Here is a 26,773-nt window from a genome sequence, read left to right on the forward strand (position 1 = left end):
CCCACCTCTGTGGTTCAGGGAAGGTCGCCAAACTCTACCTCCCACCCTTTTCTTGTAGCCAAGGGTCACTGCTTGTCTCCTATCTCCTCACCCCTGCCCTTGACCAGTCCAGAGGGACTCCCCAGTTGTGCTGTCAGCTGTCCATTCCAGAGTTACCCCTGGAGTATATATGGAAACTTCTTTAGGCTAACACTTCCTGCTTCCTCTCTGCAGATGAGTATGCATCATCTGCTGGCACAAGCTCACAGTGGATGACTGTATAGTCAGGGTGTCTGTAGGCCCAACCTCCATCCTGAGATTTAGTTTTGCCTTTCAAGAGGCCTGTTGGGCAGTGTTCTTGGATCTCCTTCTGGACGCTCAGACTACCTTCAGCCTCATGGATCTCAGCGTCTAATCCCTAAATTGGCGCTTTCTGTACTTTTTTTCTTGTGTGAGTGGCTCCATAACTGTCAGTCACTCATGCCTCAACTTCAACAGACCCATTTCCTCCCATATATACCTATCCATCCATCTCATGGAGGAGATCTATTGCCTTACAAACTATCTAATTCTGTCTTCTCAAAAAGCCACCTAGACCAGTATTTTCCAAAGTATATTTCTTCTCAACCTTTTTTTTTTTTTTTTTCTCTTTGTCTTTTCTAGAGCCGCACCCACAGCATATGGAGGTTCCCAGGCTAGGGGTCTTATTGGAGCTATAGCCGCTGGCCTACAACAGAGCCACAGCAACACGGGATCTGAGCCGTGTCTACAACCTACACCACAGCTTATGGCAACACGGAATCCTTAACCCACTGAGCAAGGCCAGGGATCGAACCCACAACCTTATGGTTCCTAGTTGGATTTATTAACCACTGAACTATGACAGGAACTCTGGAAATGACATTTAATCTGATATCCTAGGGCTGAAATTTGCAGGCAGAGGAAGATGCTCCATTAGGAAATGGAAAGAGATTTATTATAATTGAAATGGAAATTTGAGGAGGTGTGGGTGAGGAGGAGAGCTTTTGATGGAGATAATTAGTGTCCGATTTATGCAAGGACTTGTAAGCAGGTTTAAGGAATTTGGACCTTATTGTAACAACAAGGATCTACTGAAGGCTTTAAGCTAGGGTGGGGAATCATCCAGTTTGGATTTTAGAGGGTCATTCTGACTGGAATGTGGAGGACAGATTGGGAGTAGGGCAGAGGTGCAAAGACCAGTCAAGAGGCTGTAGTTCTGGTTTAGACAGGAGATGTTGGTGGTGGGAAATAGTGGCAGAAGGATGGAGAAAATATAAATTCAAGAGAAATAAGAAGGTGGAAGTGACAGAGCTTGGTGATTTGTTGGCTGTGAGGTGAGGAATGCAGAGTTTCCTTCAGGGAGAATGTCTAGTCTTAGGTAAGTAGAGAATGTCAAGAACAAAGCCCTGGGGAGGAATCAGTGAGCCTGAGAAGTAGCTAGAAAGTCAAGAGGGAAACCTGGACAGTTGTAGTGTTGGGAGAGTTTTTCAGCAAGTAGTAATTTCAAATCCATCTGAAAAGTCAAGTAAATCAAGTGAAAAACTGAAAAATGGTTGCTTACACTCCCTTGAAGTATATTACCAAGTGGAACCCCCAGAGGGCAGTTTTGGTGTAATGGATTCAGCACACTGAGTAAGAGAGGGATGAGAAAGTAGGCACTGCAGGCGTAGATGACTCACTGAAATTTGTAGCTAGGGGTTGTCAAAATTTTTTTCTATCATTTTTGTCATTTTCTGATATTTCTAACAAAAGATACTAGAACATGTTTTGAACACTAAAAAATAAATGCCTACAAAGAGGTAATTCTGGCTCCTGGCAGTGTATCTGGACACAGTGTTGGGAATTCCTGGATTCTGGCCCCAGTATGCCATGGTCTTTACAGCTGGACAAGATCTTGTTTGCTTCTGGTTAAGGAGACTGCCTTGCTGCAAGGTAACCTTGGTAGTATGTAGTATCTCAGAAAGCAGTTTCTTTTGATGGACTAAGCCAACCTTGTTCCCAGGGGACTGTCTTATTTTTCTAAGTAGAGAAGGTCTCTGATTAATCTATTTGAGCCACATTAAGAGATGTGATTATTGAGATGAGAGTTTGCTAGAACTGCCTTCATTTTTTAAAGATATTCTTGCTGGGTATAGAATTTTACATTGACACTTTGTTTTCTTTTTGTATTTTAAAGATATTATTCCATTTCTTTTGATATTATTTCTGATAAAAAAAGGCTGCTATAATTCTTTTTTTTTTTTTTTTTGGTCTTTTTATGGCCACACCCACTGTATATGGAGGTTCCCAGGCTACGGGTCAACTTGGAGCTGTAGCCGCCAGCCTGTGCCACAGCCATAGCAACTTGGGATCTGAGCCATGTCTGTGACCCACACCACAGCTCACAGCAATGCTGGATCCTTAACCCACTGAGCAGGGCGAGGGATCAAACCCACATCATCATGGATACTAGCCAGGTTCATTAACTGCTGAGCCATGACAAGAACTCTGAGGCTGCTATAATTCTTATTGTCATTCCCCTGTATGGAATATCTTTTCTCCCTCACTTAAGGTTTTTATCTTTGTTTCTTAGAAATTTTACTGTAATGTGGCTAGGTGTGATTTTCTTCTTATTTATCTTATTTTGAGTTCAGTGGGTTCCCTGGTTTTGTGGGTTTTCCATTTTGGTCAAATTTTGTTTTATTCTAGTCTAGTCTAGTCTAGTCTAGTCTAGTCTAGTCTAGTCTAGTCTAGTCTTTTTGCCTTTTCTAGTGCTGCACCCATGGCACATGAAGGTTCCCAGGCTAGGGGTCTAATCGGAGCCATAGCCACCAGCCTACGTCACAGCCACAGCAACACGGGATCTGAGCCACGTCTGCAACCTACACCACAGCTCACGGCAACACCAGATCCTTAACCCACTGAGCAAGGCCAGGGATTGGGACCACAACCCCACGGTTCCCAGTCGGATTTGTTAACCACTGTGCCATGACGGGAACTCCGTTTTGGTCAAATTTTGGAGATTTTCAGTCAGTATTTCTTTTTTTATGAGTTTAGTTTTGTTTTTTTCCGCTGTACAGCATAGGGGCAAAGTTACACATACATGTACACATTTTTTTCCTCCCATTGTTCTGTTTCAATCTAAGTATCTAGACATAGTTCTCAATGCTACACAGCAGGATCTCATTGTAAGTCCATTCCAAGTCAGTCAGTATTTCTTAAAATAATTGTTTTGTCCATTTCTCTTTTTCCTCTCCTCTGGGATTCCTATTCCATGTATATTAGACTGTTTGATGCTATTCCACAGGTACTGAGACTCTTCATTCCGTAGGTTGTCTTTTTGTTTATTTATAGTTTCCTTTGCTGTGCAAATGCTTGTAAGTTTGATCAGGTCCCCTTTGTTTATTTTTGTTTGTATTTCTATTGCCTTGGGTGACTGAGCTAAGAAAACATTTGTATGGTTGATGTCAGAGAATGTTGTGCCTATGTTCCCTTCTAGGAGTTTTATGGTCTTGTCTTATATTTAAGTTTTTCAGCCATTTTGAGTTTATTTTTGTACATGGTGTGAGGGTGTGTTCTAGTTTCATTGATTTACATGCAGCTGTCCAGTTTTCCCAGCACCACTTGCTGAAGAGGCTTTTTCCCATTTTATATTCTTGCCTCCTTTGTCAGAGATTAATTGACTGTAAGTTTACACTTAAGCTTTTAATCTTTTGGAAGTTTCTTGTGTATTACACAAAATGAGATCCAAATTCATCTTTCTTCATATGTATAATTTTTTTGCAGCTCCATTTATTGGACAGTTTCTCATTTCTCCACTGATCTGAAATGCCCCATTTATAATATTCCAGAGTTCCATAGATATGTAGATTTGTTTCTGGGTTCTCTACTCCATTGGTCAATTGGTCTATCTCTGTACCAATAATTAGCAGACTCATTTTATTAGCCTCTGGTAGATTATGGTATCTATTAGGGTAGATACCTATTCTCTTTTTCAAAAACAGTCTAGCTCATTTTGATTTTTTGTTCTGCTGTAAAAAAATTAATATCATCTATTAAGTCAATAAACTATTTAGATTTAGATTGTAAAAGTATTAGAAATGTAATATGTATTATGTGAAAAGTTATGTCCTATTTGGTGCTCTTATACATGATCATGATAGTTTTCTACCTAAAAAAAAAATGACTCTAGAAAAAACAAACAAAATAAATAAAAAGACTCATCACCATGCTCCATGTCACCTAAATTTTCTCTTGTATTATCTTCTAGAAATTTTATAGTTTTGTACCCATCATTTAGGTCTGTGAACCATTTTGAATTAATTTTTGTGAAAGATGTAAGATCAATGCCTACATCTATTTTTTTAATGCAAATGTCCAGTTGATCCAGTGCCATTTATTGAAAAGACTATCCTTTTTCCATTGAATTGCCTTTTGCTCTTTGTTAAAGATCAGTTGACTGTATTTGTGTGGTCTGTTTTGGGACTCAGAATTCTATTTGTATAGTAAATTTGATGTATTTATATGTCGTTTCACTAATAGCACACTGTCTTGATTATTGTAGCTTGTAAGTCTTGAAGTTAGACAGTGTCAGTTCTCTGACTTTCTTCTTCTTCAGTATAATATTGGCTATTTAAGTCTTTGCCCTTCCATATAAACTTTAGAATCTATTTGTCTTCTAGTTTCTCCCAGCTTTTATAGCCTTCTAACCACTGTTTTGAAATTTTTAATCAGCGTTTATTGTCATTATTGGTAGAAGGGTTAGTCCCATACAAACTCCCCCTTTACCAGAAGCCAGATAGAGAAGATTAAGGGATTTGGACTTTATTCTGCAGGCTGGGAGATTTTATAGATTTTTTTTTTTATTTTTCTTTTTAGGGCCATTCCTGAGGCATATGGAAGTTCTCAGGCTAGGGGCTGAATCGGAGCTGCAGCTGTTGGCCTACACCGCAGCCCTAGCAACAAGGGATCCGAGCAGCATCTGGGACCTCCACCACAGTTCACAGCAATATCGGGTCGTTAACCCACTCACTGAGCAAGACCAAGGATCGAACCCACATCTTCATGGATACTAGTCGTGTTTGTAACGCACTGAGCCACAACAGGAACTCCAGTTGGAAGATTTTAAATGGGGGATTAGTAGGATGAATTCATGCTTTGGGGAGATTAGTATGGGAATGGCTTTTAGGGTGGATTGCCGAGGGGAAAGCCAAGAGACAGGAAAGTAGTTAGGAGATTCTCGCAGTTGTTTAGGAGAGAGGGGACCAAGGCCTCAAGTGGGGAAGAGAGACAGTAGAAATGGAAAAGGATGGTCACATGGGGGAGCCTAAAAGAAAAGATCCAGTTTCTATGAGGGGCTGTGGTGCTTTCCCATGGGGAAGGGTTTTTAATGACCAGTGGTGGTTACCATCATTCCATCTCAGAGAGTCTGGCCTGCTTAAAGTTCCTGCCAAGGTGTGCCTCTACTGGGGGCTTGGAAACCTTAGTCATCTGGTGTTAGTCCTGGAAAAATGACCTGACTTAATCCTGAGCCACTGCTAGTCTTCAGGTCCCCCTGGCTCACCTGAGGACAATCGAAGGCCACCAGAGGTCTGCTTTGATCTTGAGCCCGGGTCGGTTGTTTGCTTCCAACCCCAAGGTCTGGAGTGGAACTGGACCAACCTGGGGAAGGACAGGAGAAGGGGTTCCCAGTGCAGGCCACACTGCCTGGACAGACTCTGTGTGCCTGCCGGGGCCTGGTCTCCAGGTTGGCAGCCGCTCATCCTTGACCTTTTCTGCTAGCTTTGTTGCTTTGTCTTTCAACAGGTCAAATGGATGATGTACTGGATTATATTTGCACTTTTCACCACAGCAGAGACATTCACCGACATCTTCCTTTGTTGGTAAGTCTTCCAGGAATGGGAACTTTTCCAAGGAAGATGCTGCCTAGTGTCTGGGGAGAGGTGAGGCAGGTCTGAATGCTGTCACAACCCTTACTGCAAGGCAGAGAAGCAGAGATGCTAACTGGGACATTTCAATCAATTAGTCTATACAGTTGTTCAAGTAAATGTTTATTCTATGACCTTATTAAGAGCAGGTATTGTTCTTAAAATGGTATAATGATGGGCAAGATAAACACAGTTCCTCAATTAATAGAGTTGGTAAAGAAGCGTTCATATGTTAAAAAAATTAAAAGGAAAGAAAGAAACAGCACACAGACGTGTGCAAGAAAACTAAGTTTCTTACGCTATTCATTCTCACCATTACTGCTTTTCATAGTTGTACATACTTTCAAAGAATGTGTGTGTGTGTGTGTGTGTATATACACATACATGCATACGTTTGCTTTTTTTAAAACAATAGTACTACAGTATACCTAACAGTTCACACTTTGTTTCTTAAGTTCATTTATTTATTTATTTTTGTCTTTTTGCCTTTTCTAGGGCTGCTCTGGCGTCATGTGGAGGTTCCCAGGCTAGGGATCCAATCGGAACTGCAGCCACCAGCCTGTGCCACAGCCACAGCAATGTGGGATCCAAGCCGTGTCTGCAGCCCACACCACAGCTCATGGCAACACCGGATCCTTAACCCACTGAGCAAGGGCAGGGACCGAACCCGAAACCTCATGGTTCCTAGTCAGATTCGTTAACCACTGAGCCACGACGGGAACTCCTTAAGTTTATTTTTGAAATACTTTCATGTAAGCATAAATAGGCCTATTTTTTTTCATTTTTAAAAAGTTTTATTGAAGTATAGTTGATTTACAGTGTTGTGATAATTTCTCCTATACAGCAAATCTCCCTGATTTACAGTGTTGTGATAATTTCTCCTATACAGCAAATCTCCCTGGTGGCCTAGTGGTTTAGGGTTCGGCATTGCCATTGCTGTGGCTTAGTTTCAATTCCTGGCCTGGGAACCTATGTTTTGCCATGGGTGCAGCCAAAATAAAAACAATATACTACTTTTTGGGCTGCAACTGTGGCACGCATAAGTTCCCAGGCCAGGGATCAAATTTGCACTGCAGTTATGACCTGTATCACAGCTGCAGCAGCTCCAGATCCTTACTTAACCCACTGAGTCACATGAGAACTTCCAAGATCTACTTATTTTCAGTGGCCATGTAGAATTTTACAATATGGACATACCATAATTTATTTAATCAATCCTCCCTTTTTTTTCTTGTCCTTTTAGAGCTGCACCCATAGCAGTTGGCTGCCATGCTATAGTACATGACAGTTCCCAGGCTAGTGGTCTAATTGGAGCTGCAGCTGCCAGCCTATGCTACAGCCATAGGAACTCCAGATCTGAGCTGTATCCATGCTGTGTCTGTGACCTACACCATAGCTCATGGCAACATTGGATCCTTAACCCACTGAGCAGGCCAGGGATTGAACCCGCATCCTCATGGATACTAGCTGGGTTCATTACCACTAAGCCATGACAAGAACTCCTAGTCAGTCCTCTTTTGGCAGATAGTTTATTTTCGCTATGAACAATGCAGTTATGACAGCAGTGGAGCAAGTGAAAATCATAAGCTAAATCTTTGTATTGACAAGATGTATCTTAGGTGAAAGAGGCTGTGAATAATATACATTATGATTATATATAATAATATATGTTTATATCTAATGCGTCTGAGTTTGTGCACATGTGAACATGTACTAAAGATAGTGTGGCAAATACTCATCAGTTAACCAAGGTTATTTCTGCAACTTGGGATCAGGGGGTTGTTTCATTTCATACAATATTTGCTGTATTGTATGAATGTTTTACCATGATCAAATATCATTGGAGAAAATAATAAAGATATTTCCATTTTGGAAAAAGAAAGTTCTTACCCAAAAAGGATTAGACTTACCCTCTAGGATGTCCTGGGTCAAAGACACCCACTTCTCTGAACATCACTTCACTGAGTCCTGTCTTGGGTCAATGACCTTCATGACCTCAGCATGCAGTTTTTCCCCTGGAGGAACCTGGCTTTCATGTCCACTGGGAGAGAGTGATGTCTTGGCTATTACGGCCTCAAGCTGGAAGGAAGGAATCTGGATGACCTAATTTAATATGCCTGTGCCATCCTGCCCTGTCCTGTGCCCAGATAAACAGCAGACTCGAGACAGGGCTGAGGTGCCAGGAGTAGAGATGGAACTCTGCTGCTTTTTGTCTTCCCCAGGCCCTAGGAGGCCTGGCACTAGAAGGCAGACCCCATTTTGTGCAGAGCGACATTGGGGAGGCTTCTGTCTATACCATGGAGATGAGGCCAGACACAGTGAGGACTAAAGCGCATGGCCAGCACGTCTAGTGGTTCATCTTCTGTCTTAACAATGCCCTCCTTCTATCAGATGCTGGGTGACCTCCTGCTGTCCTTCAGTCCCCAATCATGACCATCAGGGGGAACAGTGTTAGTGCCATGGGCTCTTTACCACAGGTATCAGCATTTCAGCTTTGCTGCTCTTTGCTGGGTGAACATCCTGCCTGATGCTGGATGTGCTCTTCCCTGGTGGCTAGAGTATGTTTTATCCATGGCCTTGGAATTTTAGAGTCTTATCCCTAATAAGTGCCCAACAACTTATTTCTGGGATTGATTTGATTTTTTTTTTTTTTTTGTCTTTTTGTCTTTTCTAGGGCTGCTCCCACGGCATATGGAGGTTCCCAGGCTAGGGGTCTAATCAGAGCTGTAGCCACCAGCCTACGCCAGAGCCACAGCAATGCGGGATCCGAGCCGCGTCTGTGACCTACACCACAGCTCACGGCAACGCCGGATCCCCAACCCACTGAGCAAGGGCAGGGATCGAACCCGCAACCTCATTGTTCCTAGTCGGATTCGCCAACCACTGCGCCATGACGGGAACTCCTGATTTGATTTTGATTTGGGAGATGTATTTTTTCTCTATTGCTGCCGTAACAGATTACCACAAATTTGGCAGCTTAAAACCATACAGACTTATTATTTCACAGTTTCTGTGAGTGAGAAGTCCAGGTAGAGTCAACCAAGTCCTCTGCTCAAAGGCCAAAAATCAGAGTATGGCTTGGCTTGGGCTTTTATCTGGAGGCTCTGGGAGATTCCACTTGCAGGCTTATTCACGTTGTTGGCTGAATTCAGTTCCTTGTGGCTGTAGGACTGAGGTTCCCATTTCCTTGACATGTGCCACTCTGTCATCTTCAAGCCAGCAGTGGCATGTTGAATCATTCTCATGTTTTGAATCTCTGTTTTCTTCTGTTAGCCACCAGAGAAAGATCTCTACATTTGCTGTTAAGGTTTCATATAATGAGATTAGGCCCATCCTAGTAATCCAGTATAATCTCCCTGTCTTTTTTAAAAAAAATAATTTCATTATTTTGGAGTTCCTGTCGTGGCTCAGTGGTTAACAAATCCGACTAGAAAGCATGAAGTTGCGGGTTTGATCCCTGACCTTGCTCAGTGGGTTAAGGATCCAGCGTTGCTGTGAGCTGTGGTGTAGGTTGGTAGGTTGCAGACACGGCTTGGATCCCATGTTGCTGTGGCTCTGGTGTAGGCCAGCGGATACAGCTCCAATTAAACCCCTAGCCTGGGAACCTCCATATGCCATGCAAGCGGCCCTAGAAAAGACAAAAAGACAAAAAAAAAAAAGAAAAGAATTTTATTTATTTATTTATTTTTGTTTTTAGGGCCGCACACACGGCATATGATGGTTCCCAGACTAGGGGTCTAATCAGAGCTGTAGCTGCCAGCCTACACCACAGCCACAGCAACGCCAGATCCAAGCTGCATCTACAACCTACACCACAGCTCACGGCAACACTGGATCCTTAACCCGCTGAGCAAGGCCTGGGATCAAACCTGCAACCTTGTGGTTTCTAGTTGGATTCGTTTTCCCTCCACTGTGATGGGAACTCCTTCCTGTCTTAAAAGTCAGTTGATTAATTACTTTAATTACATCTGTAGAATCCCTTTTGCCATGTGAGGTAACTTATTTTGGGGGTAACTTAGGGAAGAAGGTCATGGGTTCAGAATGCTGACTGCCACAAGAAGACCATCTGTCTTTTTAAGGCCACATTGAGGCATATGGAAGTTCTGGGGCTAGGGGTTGAATTGGAGCTGCACCCACCAGCCTACACTGTAGCCATGGCAACACCAGATCCAAGCCTCCTGGTAGGAGGAAGCAAGGTGTAGGAGGGGACCAGAGGATGCTACTGTGTGAGTCGGGGGTGGGGTGGGGGCAGGGGCATTATGGGAGTCATATATCCCGTATGATTGTATATCTTAGCCTGAGTCCACTTCTGGAAGGATGCACAAGAAACTGGTGATGTTTGTGCTTTTGGAAAAGCATCCAGGATGGGAAGGAGACTCTTTGTCATGTACACTTTTGAACTCCTTGAATTTTTTAACTATGTGCCTACATGACCTACTTTTTAAAAAATACATCTTTTACATAATAAACTAAAGAACTGCAGTGCACCAGATCCGCGTGGATGGTTTGTGTACCTTGCATTGATTCCTGAGCTTGCCAGATTCTCTGCCAAATACTTTCAAGGAGTTCCCCTGATGGCTCAGTGGTTAACGAATCCGACTAGGAACCATGAGGTTGCGGGTTCCACCCCTGGTCTTGCTCAGTGGGTTAAGGATCCGGTGTTGCCGTGAGCTGCGGTGTGGGTCACAGACGCGGCTTGGATCTCGCGTTGCTATGGCTCTGGCGTAGGCCGGTGGCTACAGCTCTGATTAGACCCCTAGCCTGGGAACCTCCATGTGCTGAGGGAGTGGCCCTAGAAAAGACAAAAAGACCAAAAAAAAAAAAAAAAAAAACAAAACAAAAAAAAACCCCTTACTTTCAAGACAAAATAACCTCCATTATTAATCATGAGTGTTCAAATGTAGGAGAATCACACCTCTTGTCCTTCAGCCCCATCTCTTTTCTGGCTGTGAAACACTAAACAGTCTTGACAGTTGCTGAGGAAATACTCAAGAAGGGTCTGCCAGAAGCAGAAGGCGGCGGACTGGGAGCCTCAGGAGGAAAAGAGGGTAGAGCTGCTGATTGGACTTATGTGAGAGTTAAAAGGCTCTGAAATGACTTGATAGAAATCGCACTTTGTTTTTGCTCTCTCATCAAGGAGGATGCCCAGGAGGAGGTTACTTTCTTATTCTTCAGACTAGCCCAGGTATCATTTTCCCCTCATAGCATCATATTTTAAGGTACTCAGGATTTGCTTTCATATGGTTTGAGAAGACATGCAGACACAGAAATGACTGTCATGAAGGAATAATTCACAGATTCCCAGAGGCACAGCCTGCCACACAGGGCCACATGGGGAAGCATGATCAGGAGGCAGAGGCAGGAAGTGTGGGCAGGAGCCTATGTTGTGGTTCCCATGGGGGGGGGGGGAACAGTCTCTCCAGAGTTAGCAAGGCCCCAAGGTGTCAAAACATAGAATACAGAAAACAAAGACATGGTTAACACACATCAGGCCTGCCAAGTACAGTTGCACAGGTTGTTCATGGCACAAGATATCTGGCCAAGGAGGCAAATGGAGCTGAAATTCAGGTGGAGCTCCATTTGCAAGTCGTGCTCATAGAAATGCATCCAGGCCCTGGCTTTTTCTCAAAAGCACAAAGGCACCACATGGGTTAGCAGAGGCCTATGATGGCACTTCTCCCAGGTTGCTATTCTATATTATTTGTGATTATTTGAGCTATCTCTGCTTACCTGAATGGACTGTCAGTTCCAAGGATGCCAGAACCTCTTCTATGTTTCCTGCTAGACTGGAAGCTCCAAGAGATCAGAGATCAGTCTTCTTCTTTTTTTTTTTCCGGCCATTTCTAGGGCTGCTCCCGAGGCATATGGAGGTTCCCAGGCTAGGGGTCTAATTGGAGCTATAGCCACCGGCCTATGCCAGAGCCACAGCAATGCGGGATCCAAGCCACGTCTGTGACCCACACCGCAGCTCACAGCAATGCTGGATCCTTAACCCACTGAGCAAGGCCAGGGATCGAACCTGCAACCTCACGGTTCCTAGTCAGATTCGTTAACCACTGCACCACAACGGGAACTCCAAGGGATCAGTCTTCTTTACCCGCCCCACCCCATCATCTCCTTTGTGCTCAGTACCAGCTCCATGGGCGGGTACCCTGTTAAGTGTTTATAGGGTGCATAATGAATGATATGCAGGACTTTAAATTTCAGAAGTTAGTTTACCTGCACCCTGAACTCCTCTTTCTCTTGGCACCAAAAAAATCGAGACCTTTTTGCCTGCCGATGATTTGAGCAGGATAAGAGGCATCCTCTTTCCTGGCAAGAACTGGGCCCCTGTCCTTGCCTATTTTTGGGACCAAGAAGGGGAGGCATTATTCTCAGTCTGGAGTTTCTTTCTTTCTTTTTTTTTTTTTTGGCCACAGTGTGTAGCAGCCTGATGTGGGATCTCAATTCCCAGACTGGGGATTAAACCCAGGCTGCAGCAGCGAAAGTACCAAATCCTAACCACTAGACAATCAGGAAACTCCAGAGATACTTTTGTCAGGACCCTGCTATGAATTCTCCAGGTGTTTGTACCTTCTTGACCTTGAGTGAAAAGTGAATGACTGGGAACTTGGATGCGGGTAGATGTGGCATTCAGACCTATGGGAGCCTGGGCTCCAACCGAAATGAGCAGAGAGTAGCAGGAAGTGCCTGCTGTCCTCAGGCATGGTTAGAGGGTGACTGCTAGAGGGACCCTGGGTCCATGGCTTGCTTGGAAATGAAAGAAAACATGAATCTGCTTTCAGAAGAGGCCCCAGGAGTTCCCATTGTGGCTTAGTGGGTTAAGGACCTGACATGTTCTCTGTGAGGCCTTGCTCAGTGGGTTAAGGATCTGGCATTTTTGCAAGTGTGGCATGCTCTGCCAGTCTGGCTCAGATCTCATATTGCTGTGGCTGTGGCGTAGGCTGGCAGCTTAAACTTCGATTCTGCCCCAAGCCTGGGAACTTCCATGTGCTGCAGGTGTGGCTATAAAAAGAAAAAGAAAAAAAAAGGTCCCTGTCTTGTGCTGTCTGTGTGTGTGCGCGTGTGCGTGTGCGTGCGCACGGACGCACACGCACACACACCTTCATGGGAATCTGGGAGCCAGGCGGTCCTCGTGCAGGTGGGAGAGGTGTCTGCGAGTTCTTGCCTTTCGTAGGCACAGGGTGGTGTTGGTGAGAACCTGACAGAATGTGTATTTTCTCATCTCTCTCCAGGTTTCCATTCTATTATGAACTAAAAATAGCATTTGTAGCCTGGTTGCTGTCTCCTTACACAAAAGGCTCCAGCCTCCTCTACAGGAAGTTTGTACATCCCACGCTGTCTTCAAAAGAAAAGGTAATTTATCTTGCTCTGACTTTCATTCCTTCCAGTGGGTGAAAAACTTTTAAAAAGTGACTTTTTTAAAAAGGCAGATTATTTTATTGCAGGACACTTTCAATTAGCTCTTATTTGCCCCCTGCCCCTGCCCGCCAAAGTTATTCCTTCTGATCTTTCTTAAGTCAACTTTTCTGACCTGTTTAGATATCGTGGTAAAATTCTCAAGATATTATTCATCATTATTCATTGTAAAACACAAATGTTGTAAAACATTTCCATACATTGAAGCAAAAGACAGAAAAGATTCGCTCGGACTTCCCGTCTTGGTACTGTGGTGTGGGTCGCAGGTGCGGCTCGGATCCTGCGTTGCTGTGGCTCTGGAGTAGGCTGGCGGCTACAGCTCCGATTAGACCCCTAGCCTGGGAACCTCCATATGCTGTAGGAGCGGCCCTAGAAAAGGCAAAAAGACAAAAAAAAAAAAAAAAGACAAAGACAAAAAAAAAGAAAAAAAAGAAAAGAAAAGAAAGAAAGAAGAAAGAAAAGATGCACTCATAATTCATCTCTCCAAACTGAATTTCCTTCCTTTTATCAGGGTTACCCCCTGTCTTTTTGCAGAAAGGATTTTAATGTAGACTATTAGAAAAAATCTTTTATTTCTTTCACACATGATTTTTTTTGGCCACACGCTTGGCATGTAGGAAGTTTCTGGGCCAGGGATCGAACCTGCACCCTAGCAGTGACCCAAGATGCTGAGGTGACAATGCCAGATCCTTAACCCACTGCACCACAAGAAAACTTCCTCCCAAAATTTTAAAAACTTAACATAAATAGGAAAATTGAAGCCTAGAGAGGTTAAATGACAAATTTGTACCCAGATAGCTACTAAAGAGACTGGAATATAATGAATTTCTAATAATAATGTTTGTTTTATTGTTCATTGATAAAATATACACTACCAATTAAATATCTGCTATTTTACTAATTATCAGTTGATAGGCATTAATGAGGATAGTCATAATAATATGTTTCATGCTACTTACCGTTTGTGTTTGTTTTACTTCAAAGTACTTACAAATATCCTTAAATGCAAATATAGATTTGCCTAATGAATGTCAGAGATGGAAAAAATAAGATAAGGAGAAATTGCAGGAAGAACAACAATAACTAACTAGGATTTAAGGAGGAAATTAAAACTTAAACTTCTTGAAAAGAAATTTAAGCTACTTACAAGATATGGTCACTGTCTATAAAATCATTTTTTGTTTAACATCTCCACTGAACCTAATTTGCTGGATTTCTTTTCCAAGGAGTGTTCCATTGTTTCGTTAAGGCTTCACATAGTAATAAATGGAAAGACCATTAAAATAAACTTGACCTCTAGTTTATTAATTTGTTTGGTAGCTCCTTTTGTGTGTGTGTGTGTGTGTGTCTTTTCTAGGGCCGCACCTGCGGCATATGGAGGTTCCCAGGCTAGGGGTCTAATCGGAGCTGTAGCCACCAGCCTGTGCCAGAGCCACAGCAACACGAGATCCGAGCCGCCTCTGTGACCTATATCACAGCTCACAGCAACGCCGGACCCTTAACCCCCTGAGCGAGGCCAGCGATCAAACCTGCAACCTCATGGTTCCTAGTGGGATTCGTTAACCACTGAGCCATGGTGGGAATTCCCCGATAGCTCCTTTTTTTATGTAATACAATCTATGTAACATTTCCTTAAAGTAAAATTTTAAGAGTCCCCCTCCACAAAAACCTCAAACCAAAGAACAATAAAAAAATGGAACAGATACATATTTCTGTCCTGAGATCTTAGTCATGTTTGCACATCATCCTCTTCCACTTGGCCTTCATAATGACCCATGAATATCACCCCATGTAATGTACAATCCCTTCTTTTGACTTATTTTCTTAGGATGACTTCTCAAGAGTGGGATTATTGGGTCTAATATTGTATGATTCACTAATGATATTATATGATTTTCTAAACTGCTTGTGCAGTAGAATTCTACAACATGAATTAAGAGTGCTATGGGTGGCTTGACATTCATTTCTGTTGTTTCCGAAAGTTGGATACTTTGGGTTCTAGGGGAAGGTTTTGGGATATCGGTGGGATGAGCAGGCTACTGGGGAGAATCCCTTTGGGAACTAGGACACAACACTTCCTATCACAGAGGGTGATTTTGAGGAACGGTAATTACTGTCTTGACCTGGTTATCAAATCTCCACTCTTCCTACTTCCCTTTCTCCAAACACTGGCCTTAGCCTGAAGCTGCCAATGTCATTACCATTGACTGTGACTGACTCTTAAGAGCTGCCAAGAATCACTTCCGGAGTCAGTCAGGGGTCCCAGTGAAAACAGTGTTGTGACTTCCGAGGAAGTAGAAACAAAGACCAAGCAGGGGGTTGACTGCCCACCCGTGCACCTCAAGGTGGAGGAAGTGCACTGGTGTGCTGAACTTCAAAGGAGACGGAGGCCAAGTGTCATTAACTGAACCCGTGCAAGGAGCTTCTCTGCTTACAAATCGGCTATTTGTGGGAGTTCCCGTTGTGGCTCAGTGGTTAACGAATCCGACTAGGAACCATGAGGTTGCAGGTTCGGTCCCTGGCCTTGCTCAGTGGGTTAAGGATCTGGCGTGGCCGTGAGCTGTGGTGTAGGTTGCAGACGCAGCTCAGATCCCTCGTTGCTGTGGCTCTGGTGTAGGCCGGCGGCTACAGCTCCAATAAGACCCCTAGCCTGGGAACCTCCATATGCCACGGGTGCAGCCCTAGAAAAGGCACAAAGACAAAACAAAACAAAAAACAGCTATTTACTCAAAACAATGACAGCAAAACAACCAAACCCAAACAAAAAGAATGAGCCAGAGTTGACTCAAATTTGAACAAAACCAATACGATACATGGTTTTGGCCCTGGAAGTAGACCTCAGTCCTCTTGCCCACCTCACCTTTACCTTGTGGTATGATGCTGGCTGACTTCTAATTTCTGCTTTTATTTTATTACCTTTATTTTATTACCTGTGCAGTGATCTTCCCCATCAACAAAAACAATACCTGTCTCTTTCTGTGTCCTAATTTCTCCCATCCATATACACATGGATTTGGATACAGTATGAAATAGCTATGGAATAATAGAATTTTAGAGCTGCCAGGGCCTGACCCCGTTGAGATAAGAAAGATGGCAGTGCTTATTGAAACCAGCCACTGTGTCAGGTGCTTTCCTGGAATGATCTCATGTAGTTCTCACCGTGCTCCACGAGTTAGGTGCTATGCTGTCCTCATTTTTCAGAAGGTAAAACTACAGGTTAAGTACCTGCCCATGTCTGACAGCCAGTTAGCGGCAGTACCAGCAAGAGTCAGTGATTGGGGTGTTTCCGCTGTGACACAATGGAATGAACAGCATCTCTGCAGCACCAGGACACAAGTTTGATCCTTGGCCCAGCACAGTGGCTTTAAGGATCCAATGTTGCCACACTTGCATAGCTTGCAGTTGTGGTTTGGATCTGATCCCTGGCCCAGAAATTCCATATGCCTTGGTGTGGCCAAAAAAGAAAAAAAAAAAAGAAAAAAAAGAAACCTGTGTTGGGGCACGTGGCCAAGTTCAACGCTCGGGAGACGGGAGAAGGAACAGAGATTTATTTGAAACTTCCAACTCAGTGGTGCCTCTGTTTTCCTTTGACAGGAAATCGATGATTGCCTGGTCCAAGCAAAAGACCGAAGTTACGACGCCCTTGTGCACTTCGGAAAGCGAGGCTTGAATGTGGCCGCCACGGCGGCAGTGATGGCTGCTTCCAAGGTACAGTGCCAGGACCTGACCACCATGGCTGCAGCTCCATCAGGGACAGGCTAAGGACCAAGCACAGGTTCCTCATCCTGTTCGGGATCCCACTGAAAACCTGATGGAAATAATGGTGAATCTTGCCTGCAGAAAACTGCACTCAAGCACACACACACAAATGATTCGTGCAATGGTGAGAGGTTCCCAGAGCCCTGTGCCCCGTCTATGGGTCTCTTGTTAAGAACCTCTGAATTTGGAGTTCCTGTCGTGGCACAGTGGTTAACGAATCTGCCTAGGAACCATGAGGTTGCGGGTTCGATCCCTGGCCTCGCTCAGTGGGTTAAGGATCCAGCGTTGCTGTGAGCTCTGCTGTAGGTTGCAGACGAGGCTTGGATCTGGTGTTGCTGTGGCTCTGGCTACAGCTCCAATTCAACCCATAGCCTGGGAACATCCATATGCTGCAGGTGCGGCCCTAAAAAGACAAAAAAAAAAAAAAAAAAAAACCTCTAAATTACACGAAGCTTAAGCCTAGGGCAAAGAGAAAAGGGATGGGAAGGGGAGGGTCTGAGCTCTTTCTGCAGTTTCCCAAGATGCACTGGAAAAGTCACCTACATAGACAGATGCGGAGTCTTCCCTGAGTGAGTGGGTGGGCTCCCATGGGTGGCCCAGCAGATCCAGAGGAATGAACCCAGGGTCCCAGAATAAGCTGAGTGGTTCAAATGTGGAGGACAGTGATGTGTGTATCAGCAGTAACCAGGGGTAGAGGAGGTTCGACATAAGTGCCGGTCTTGAGGGATATTGGGATGTAAGCAATTACTTCCTTCTCTCCTCCACTCAGCCCTGTTCAGGGGTCCTCTGGGTTCCTTCTAGATTCTTCTCCCATCACATTCTCCTTGTCATTGTGCCAGTTTCTCATTACGTGCTCAGTTCTGAAAAATTAAATTGGTAGATCTTTACTCTTAGAGGAAATTCAGCCAACTGCCCCAGTGTTTCCAGATGACTGCCACTTTCCCGAAGCCCACATGTGGAGTAGGGGTCTGCACTTGCCTGGAGGGGAAAGAAAGACAGTGATGCTAGTATTTGGGAAGACACAGTGGTTGGGAGGTGATGGCCAGGGGAGGGTTTGGGAGAAAGAAATGGTAGAACCATGAAAGGGTTTGGAAGAGGATCATTGAGGAGTTCCTGTTGTGGCTCAGTAGGTTAAGAATCTGACTAGTATTCAGGAAGAAGCAGGTTTGATCCCTGGCCTCACTAAATAGGTTACAGATCTGAAAAAAAAAAAAAAATAGGTTACAGATCTGGTGTTGCCGCAAGCTGTGGCATAGGTCACAGGTGCGGTTCATATCTTGCGTTGGCATAGGCCTGCAGCTGCAGCTCCAATTTGACCCCCAGTCTGGGAATTTCCATATGCAGGGGTGGCCCTAAAAAGAAAGGAAAAAAAATAGGAAGAGGGTAACTGATAGAGATCTTGATGCTCCATGGGCTTCTGGTGGATGGTACGATGGAGGGTGCCAACAGCCAGCTGGGGCAGAGAGCTGAGCTGGATTTTCTGGGCCCTGAACCCGGGAGAGGCACTTTAGGAACATTTCTTTTTTTCGCTTTTTTTTTAAGGGCCACACTAGCGGCATATGGAGGTTCGCAGGCTAGGGGTCGAATCAGAACTACAGCTGCCGGCCTACACCACAGCCACAGCAAGTCAGGATCCAAGCTTCATCTGCGACCTACACCACAGCTCATGGCAATGCTGGATCCTTAACCCACTGAGCGAGGCCAGGGATTAAACTTGCATCCCCATGGTTACTAGCCAGATTCATTCCCACTGAGCCGCAACGGGAATTCCTAGGAGCATTTCCTAGAGAAAGACTTAGACACGGGTCCAAGTGTTTATAAAGCACCTTCCATCTGAAGTCAAGGAGTTCTGCAGACAAAGGCTGCTGGGGAGGCTGGAAAACCAAAAGGGGATGATTCCCATTTCAGAGAAGGACCAGTTTCCTCTGTGACACAGAACCATAGTGAAGTGTCCCACTGGTACCTGGAGGGGCCCTGCCCACCTTAGTACAGTAATTGTTGGCAAGCCAATGGATCCAGTGCGTATCTTTGGAGGGGAAATTCTGCTTTAGTATCTGAAGGTGATGTATCAGGTTTTGTGAAGAGCATTGAATTCCAAGATCCTTCTGTTTGAGATGGAATCACTTTATGCTTTGAGTTTAAGTTGAAAGAAAAGAGAATTCAGAGTTGCTAAATTCTGGATTCATGAGGACACCTTTGCCACCTAAAGCTGCAGAAGCCTTCTCCCAGGCCTTTCTCTTCACCCTATCTTCTCTGCTTCTGCACCTAAAGGAAGACAGGTTACCACTGCTCTTTCTTCAGCTCATGGGGCCTCAGTGTGGTATATTTCTTAGAGTGGCTCAGTGATGGTCACCTGGCCACTCTGCCACAAGTGTAAATTTTATTCTGTTGGTAATTCCCCAGGGCCATCCTTTTCCAGGTCTACCTCAAGCTGGAGTCTCCCGAGTTTTGACGCCATCTTGGCCAGTCATCACCATCCCCTCTGACCACCGAGGAAGCCCGTGAGCCCAGGCCTTCAGCTGGGCACCTTACAACAGCTAACCTGAAGGAAGCTCCAGCCAGTCTGAATCTTGTCCCAGAAAATAACTGCTCATTAGTTCTTCCTAGTTGGACTCAAGTCGTGAGGGGTGCCTGCTTCCTGCTAAATTGGGTTTCAGATGAGAAAATTCCTAATGCCTAGTGGGGGCTTTGCTTTTCCTCTCAAAATATCTTGAGAAAGAAAAATACTCTTCTCTCTCCAAAATAATGCCCTCTATTTTTATCTTATTTTACTTATTTATTTACTTATTTTTTCTTTTTAGAGCCACACCCATGGCATATGGACGTTCCCAGGCTAGGGGTTGAACTGGAGTGGCAGCTCCGGCCTGTACCATAGTCATAGCAACGCGGGATCTGAGCCACGTCTGCAGCCTACACCGCAGCTCACGGCAATGCCTGATCCTTAACCCACTGAGTGAGGCCAGGGAACCCTCATCCTCATGGATACTAGTTGGGTTCATTACCACTGAGCCACAACAGGAACTCTACCCTCTATTTTTAATTTATTTATTTTTAATTGAAGTATAGTTAATTTACCATATTGTGTTAGTTTCAAGTGTACAGCAGTGATTCAGTTGTCCATGTATATACTTTTTCAGATTGAGTGCCCTCTATTTTTGAAACAGGTGTAGTTTTAAAAAAAGAACAACTAAATTCTGTCTGGCTGAGGGGTAAATCAGTGGTTTCTATAGCAACAGTGGACCACTCCAGGCAGAGGTCATGGGATGATAATTTCACCAGTGGGTTCAAATTTGGCTTTAGTGGCCAAACCACCTGGGAAGCTTTGTTTTTCTTTTTTAAATAGATTCTCAGATGTGCTGAATCAGAATTTCAGGCAGCGGGCCCTTGAATCTCTATTTTTAACAAGTTCCCCAGATGATTTTTAAACAGTCAGCTCTGTCCAGGTCACTGCTTGAGGCCCCATCCAGAACCGTAAACCACAGGTGCTCAGGGTTAAAGCAGTTAACTTCTTTAACATTCCTGGGATGCAGATTTAACTCCTTAGAAGCATTAACCTTGAGAATGAGAAAGCTGAGTCCTAAACCAGAACAGTCAAAGAAATTTTGTGAATAAAAGACACCCTGTCTGGAGTTCCCATTGTGGCTCAGTGGGTTAAGAACTCAACACAGTATCCATGAGGATGCAAGTTCGATCCCTGTCCTCGCTCAGTGTGTTAAGGATCTGGCATTGCCACAAGCTGCTGTGTAGGTCACAGAGGCAACTCAGATCTGGCATTGCTATGGCTGTGGCGTAGGCTGGCGACTGCAGCTCCAAATCAACCCCTAGCCTGGGAATTTCCACATGCCTTGGGTATGGCCCTAAAAAAACCAAAAAAAAAAAAAAAAAAAAAAAAAAAAAGACAGAACTAGAAAGCTAAAACCAAAAAATTGCATATTGGAAATTTCTCCCCAAGCCTATTAACCCCCTCCTCTACCTCACCCCCCACCCCAGTTTCTCCCAAGGTCTAATCCTTGCACCCTTGGAAAGTAGTGATGCGTCTTTGCTTTCAGTGAAAACTACTCTGTCTCCTTCCTGGGCTCACTTCTCTAGTGCCTTCTTTCTAAGTGTCCCTAGTCTTTTGGCTGGCTCTGCCCTTAGCTAACAGGTGTTTCCTCAACAGTAAGTCCACCCAGAGGGAAAACTGAGCCCCACATCTTTTTTAGAATTGGGAATCTCTTTTTAAAAATAATGTTCCTAGAGTTCCTGTCGTGGCTCAGTGGTTAACAAACCCGACTAAGAACCATGAGTTTGTGGATTCGATCCCTGGCCTGCTCAGTGGGTTAACGATCTGGCATTGCCGTGAGCTGTGGTGTAGGTTGCAGACGCGGCTCAGATCCCTCGTTGCTGTGGCTCTGGTGTAGGCCGGTGGCTACAAGCTCCGATTAGACCCCTAGCCTGGGAACCTCCATATGCTGTAGGAGCGGCCCTAAGAAAGGCAAAAAGACAAAAATAAAATAAAATAATGTTCCTGTCATGGCTCAGTGGAAGTGAATCTGACTAGGAACCATGAGGTTGTGGGTTCGATCCCTGGCCTTGCTCAGTGGGTTAGGGATCTGGCGTTGCTGTGAGCTGTGGTATAGGTTGAAGATGTGGTTCGGATCTGATATTGCTGTGACTCTGACATTTGGCTGTAGCGTAGGCCGGCAGCTGTAGCTCCAATTGAACCCCAGCCTGGGAACCTCCATATGCTGCAAGTGTGGTCCTAAAAAGCAAATAAATAAATAAAAATAAAAATAATGCTCTAGGAGTCCCCATTGTGGCTCAGTGGTTAACGAACTCAGCTAGTAACCATGAGGATATACGGGTTTGATCCTTGGCCTCGCTCAGTAAGTTAAGGATCTAGCATTGCCGTGAGCTGAGGTGTAGGTTGCAGATGTGGCTAGGATCCCATGTTGCTGTGGCTGTGGTGTGGGCCGGCAGCTGTAGCTCCAATTTAACCCCTAGCCTGGGAACTTTCATGTGCTACAGGTGAGGCCCTAAGAAAATAAAAAAATAATAAAAATAAATAAATAATAAATAATGCTCTAGAGGGAGTTCCTTGGTGGCCCGCCTGGTTAAAGATCCACTGTTGTCACAGCAGCAGCTCAGGTCACTGCTGTAGCACGGGTTCAATCCCTGGCCCAAGAATTCCGCATGCCGTGGGGCTGGCCAAAAAAAAAAAACCCCAAACAAAACAAAACAAAACGAAATAATGTTCTATAGAGATTCGTTAGTTAAGCAAAACATATTCTCACACAAAGAAACCATAGTGAGAAAAACCAGTTGATTAAAAGTTTTAAAACCGTGTCGTATCCAGGCCCCCTGATTCCCCTTGAAATCTGAACCATATCCTAGATCTCTTCCACCTGCCCAGTTCTCAGGCCTGGTAAATCAATCTCTTCTTTGTTTTCTTTTTCTTTTTTTGTAAATCATCTTGCTTTTTACTTGTCTCATAACTTGAAAAAATTACACTGGTTTACTTTCCCTGGAGCTCCTATCCCTAGAACAGTTCCAGCGGTGCCAGTACTATTATTAAAATCACCTGTTTAAGACAGCCGCTTGAAGTGAAGCTGGCATCCTGTGAATTAAGGATTCTTCTCCCCAGGCTGTGGGTGTATTTCCCCTACCCTCCCACCCCCTCTGCCTAGAATCTGATATTCCCTATTAGACTGTGAGCTGTCGGCTCTGGATTCTTTTCCTTTGTTTCTTGCTTAGGAAAAACAACAACAACAGTAACTGAACAGCACCAAGTTGTTTGATGTTTTGTGCTCATTAAGCCTTATCGATTGATCCGAAGAATAAACTTTTTGATGCCTCCAATCCTGCTCTGTCCAGAATGGTAACCACTTGCCACATGTGGCTATTTAACCTTAAATGTATTGAAATTAATTTAGCAGTTCAGTCCCTCTCTTACCCTACCTCAAGTCCTCAGCAACCAGCATGGTTGGTGGCTGCACGGGTATAGGATGTTTCCACCGTCCCAGAAAATTCTGGCGGGCATTTCTGCCCAAGCCGTCTGTTGAGTCTCTTGTGTTTTCCTTTGCTTTATTTCCACCTTCTCACTTGCATTTCTCTGCTTTGACAAGGACCCCTCCCTTACTCCCTCAGCCCTTTGGGGCCTTTGTATATGAGGTTCATCGGGAAAACGGGAGATGGAGACCCAGCCGACAGCCTTGCTCAGGGTGGAGCTTTCATTTCTCCCTTGGTCCAGCCCCCACTTCATCACCATAACCTCCACTTTCCTGTCTGTCTTATCAGCCAAAGCTCAGATACTTTGCCTGAAATTACAGTCAGTGTCCACTAGGGGATAGTCAAGCCTTGATTACATATAGCCCTAGCATCTGCACAGCCAGGCACATCATAGAGAGAGAAATTATAGCGGTTTCCCGCTCATTTAAAAAAAAAACTCCCATTTGGCATTCCCATGGTGGCTCAGTGGTAACGAACCCGATTAGTATCCATAGGACTTGAGTTCGATCCCTGGCCTCACTCAGTGGGTTAAGGATCCAGTATTGCCATCAGCTGTGGTGCAGCTCCAATTCAACCCCTAGCCTGGGAACATATGCTGTGTGCCCCTAAAAAGACAAAAAAAAAAAAAATCTCACTCAATTTTGCTTTAAAAATCAACTCTACGGAACCATTCAATATAAATATTTATATTTTTTAAAGCCCTCTCCCTTTGATCCTTATATTTTATCCATCACTGCCTTATTTGAACCTTGGAGTTCTCTTGTAGCTCACTGGGTTAAGGATCCAGTGCTGTAATTGCAGCAGCTCAGCTCCCTGCTATGGTGTGGGTTCCATCCCTGGCCTGGAAACTTTTACATCCATGGCCCAATAGATAAATAAATAAACCTCTTGACTGAATAAAATACTGCTTTCAAACTACCCTGGAAGTTTATTCTTGGAACTAGATATTTCTGGAAAGTTCCTAAGCCAAACAACTTGGAGCTTCTGACCAGACTGGAGTCAGAATCTTTTGTTTTCTTTCTAGCAAAAAAAAAAAAAAAAAAGAAAAGAAAGACCTATCTGTTTACAATTAATCAGAAGACAGGTATTGATTTTCTTTTTGTAAAACCTCCCTGTATCCACTGAAGCTTAGAAGTATGTCCGAGGAAGAAGAAAAGACTGCTATCCCCTCGTCTCCCTTCTCTGGCTTCGAACCTTTGTGTCTGTAGAATCCCAATGGCTACCACTCCAGGATGCCTCATGTTTGTCCCTTCACCCCTCAGAGGAACATTTCCCAGCCTCTATGCTAGCTTTCATCAAGTTAGCCCTCTTTCTTCTGTTTTCGCCGAGGACTAAGTGTTGTAAAAGTAATATTTAGAATTCACCACAGCAACCCCTTTTAAACACCAAGATTATCTAAACAGTTATGGACAACCTGCTGGAAAAATTTGGAAGTATTCCCTACCCTCTAGTCTCCTAAACAAATCAGCTGGCACGGGAGCTCATTTCCAAAACAAGCTGAGGCAGAACCAAGCAAGCCTTGTCCACTGTGGTTCCATCACGCTCGGCTTTGTTTCAGTGCCCTGTCATTCTCACCCCTTTCCGCTTGGAATGTTACCTCACCTTGCTCCACACCATAGACCGTGAGGTGGCTTAAAACAAACAAGGAGTTCCTGTGGTGGCTCAGCTGTAATGCACCCGACTAGTATCCATGAGGATGTTAGTTCGATCCCTGGCCTTGCTCAATGAGTTAAGGATCCAACATTGCCGTGAGCTGTGGTGTATGTAGGTTGTAGACAAAGCTCAGATCCTGCATTGCTGTGGCTGTGGTGTAGGCTGGCAGCTGTAATTCTGATTCAACCCATAGCCTGGGAACTTCCATATGCCTCGGTTGTGGCCCTAAAAAGCAAAACAAAACAAAGCAATAAGAGAGAGGGAGTTCCCTGGTGGTCTAGTGGTTAGGATTTGGCACTTTCACTGCTGCAGCCTGTCTCAATCCCTGGTCTGGACACTGATCTCAGGTCTGGGAACTGAGATTGCACATCAATCTGCTGCAAGCCAAGGCCAAAAAAAAAAAAAAAAAAAGAGGTAAAACAAAGACTTGGCCTCACAAATCAGCTGAAGAGGAAGGGCCAGCACCCACGTGGAGCTGCTGGTCTGACATTACTTGCCCTGTTGCCCATCTCTGTCCAAGTTTGCCGATGGAGATTACATGTAGCTGGAAAGAGAGGAGCCCACCTGCCCTCTCCTGGGAAGAGCCTGGATGAACCTAGGAGGTCTGAGAAAGCATTTTTAGGATCTCCAAGAGCGGGAAGAGCTGTTTCTTGGCTGTGGTGACAGCACCTTCTTGGTCACCTTGTCCCTGACCCTTCCCTCCCATCTTCTCCCTTAGTGTTGGTGGTATTCTTCAGGGACCTGCCTGGCCCTCCTTTTCCTCCCAGAGCCATCTCATCCTTTCCCTCACCTTCAGCTTCACCTGATGCATCTGATTCCCAGATCACCTCCTCTGCCCCGGTCTCAAGTCCAGTGTTTCTGGTTCTCTGGACATCTCCTCCCTGTCTCCCGGGGAACCTAGAGTCAGCAGTTCCCTGAACTCCAAGTCTGCCCCTCCTCTTATGTCCTAACTTTCTTGTTTTCTTTTCTTTCTTTCTTTCTTTTTTTTTTTTTTTTTTTTTTTTTTTTTTGCCTTTTCTAGGGCCACTCCCTCGGCACATGGAGATTCCCAGGCTAGGGGTCTAATTGGAGCTGTAGCTGCTGGCCTATGCCAGAGCCAGAGCAACGTGGGATCTGAGCCGTGTCTGCAACCCACACCACAGCTCACGGCAACGCTGGATCCCCAACCCACTGAGCAAAGCCAGAACCGAACCCACAACCTCATGGTTCCTAGTCAGATTCGTTAACCACTATGCCACGAAAGGAACTCCATGTCCTAACTTTCTGATGAGAATGAAATCACCATCCTCTCTGGCCTCCAAAGCTCCAAATCTCAATCATGCCCCTCTTTCCTCCAACTTACTCCTCAAGTCTTACTCTAGCTTGGATCATTGCAGTAGCCATATTAAGTGGCTTCCTGTTAGAGGCTGTTCAGTCGGGCCCTGATTCCCAGCTTTCTCTCCTGACTTCTCTGGTGCTTGGACTGTACTCATAGCGCCATCTTCTGTGCTGTCCTAGAAATAGCAACTCTGTGTGCTATTGATAGAATTTTCTCTTTCCTGCCTCTACTAATGCTGGTTCTTCATCTGCCCCTGTTCCCACCTGTTTGCAATCCTGTCTGCCTTTCAAGGGCAAAATCCGCCTCCTCCACAGCAGCCTCCTTGCCTTCCTGGTGGAACTGTTCTCTCACTTCTTGGTCCCCCAGTGGACCTCTTTATAGTCACTTATAGCCATGTCTTATCTGTACCCTTGCTAAGTAGTCAGTAAATGGTACAGGAATGAGGGACGGCTGTTCATATTTGTAGCTCTCTCAGCCATGAGAGGCATGTTTAGCAGCAATTGTGGGCTTTAGAAATAAACCAATCCAGGCTAAAAATCCCAGCTCCTTCACTTGCTGTTGCATCTCTGTGAGCCTCAGCTCCTTCACCTGCAAAATGGGCATGGTAATGGTGCCTGCCACCAAATGGTCATGAGGCGATGTCCATAGAGACTTCCCAGGGTGCAGACCTCGACCGAGTGCTTAATAAAGGCTGCCCATTGTTCACTTCTCTTATGTCAGTTTGCTCTCT

General features: G+C 44.7%; 1 protein-coding gene across 8 annotated transcripts in view; it reads left to right on the forward strand.

Annotated features, from left to right (window-relative positions):
• REEP1 (receptor accessory protein 1) overlaps positions 1-26,773 on the forward strand; it is a 122,625-nt gene that overhangs the window by 70,639 nt on the left and 25,213 nt on the right. For all 8 annotated transcript variants that reach the window (XR_002342543.1, XR_002342544.1, XR_002342546.1 and 5 more), the window contains exons 3-5: positions 5,785-5,861; positions 13,142-13,262; positions 16,920-17,033. Coding sequence is in view for 5 of the 8 variants with exons in the window: in XM_021087291.1 (XP_020942950.1) it covers positions 5,785-5,861; positions 13,142-13,262; positions 16,920-17,033 (312 nt within the window). In the remaining 3 variants the exon portion in view is untranslated. The remainder of the gene's footprint in view (positions 1-5,784; positions 5,862-13,141; positions 13,263-16,919; positions 17,034-26,773) is intronic.

The sequence above is a fragment of the Sus scrofa genome, chromosome 3 (assembly GCF_000003025.6).
Source record: "Sus scrofa isolate TJ Tabasco breed Duroc chromosome 3, Sscrofa11.1, whole genome shotgun sequence".
NCBI lineage: Eukaryota > Metazoa > Chordata > Mammalia > Artiodactyla > Suidae > Sus > Sus scrofa.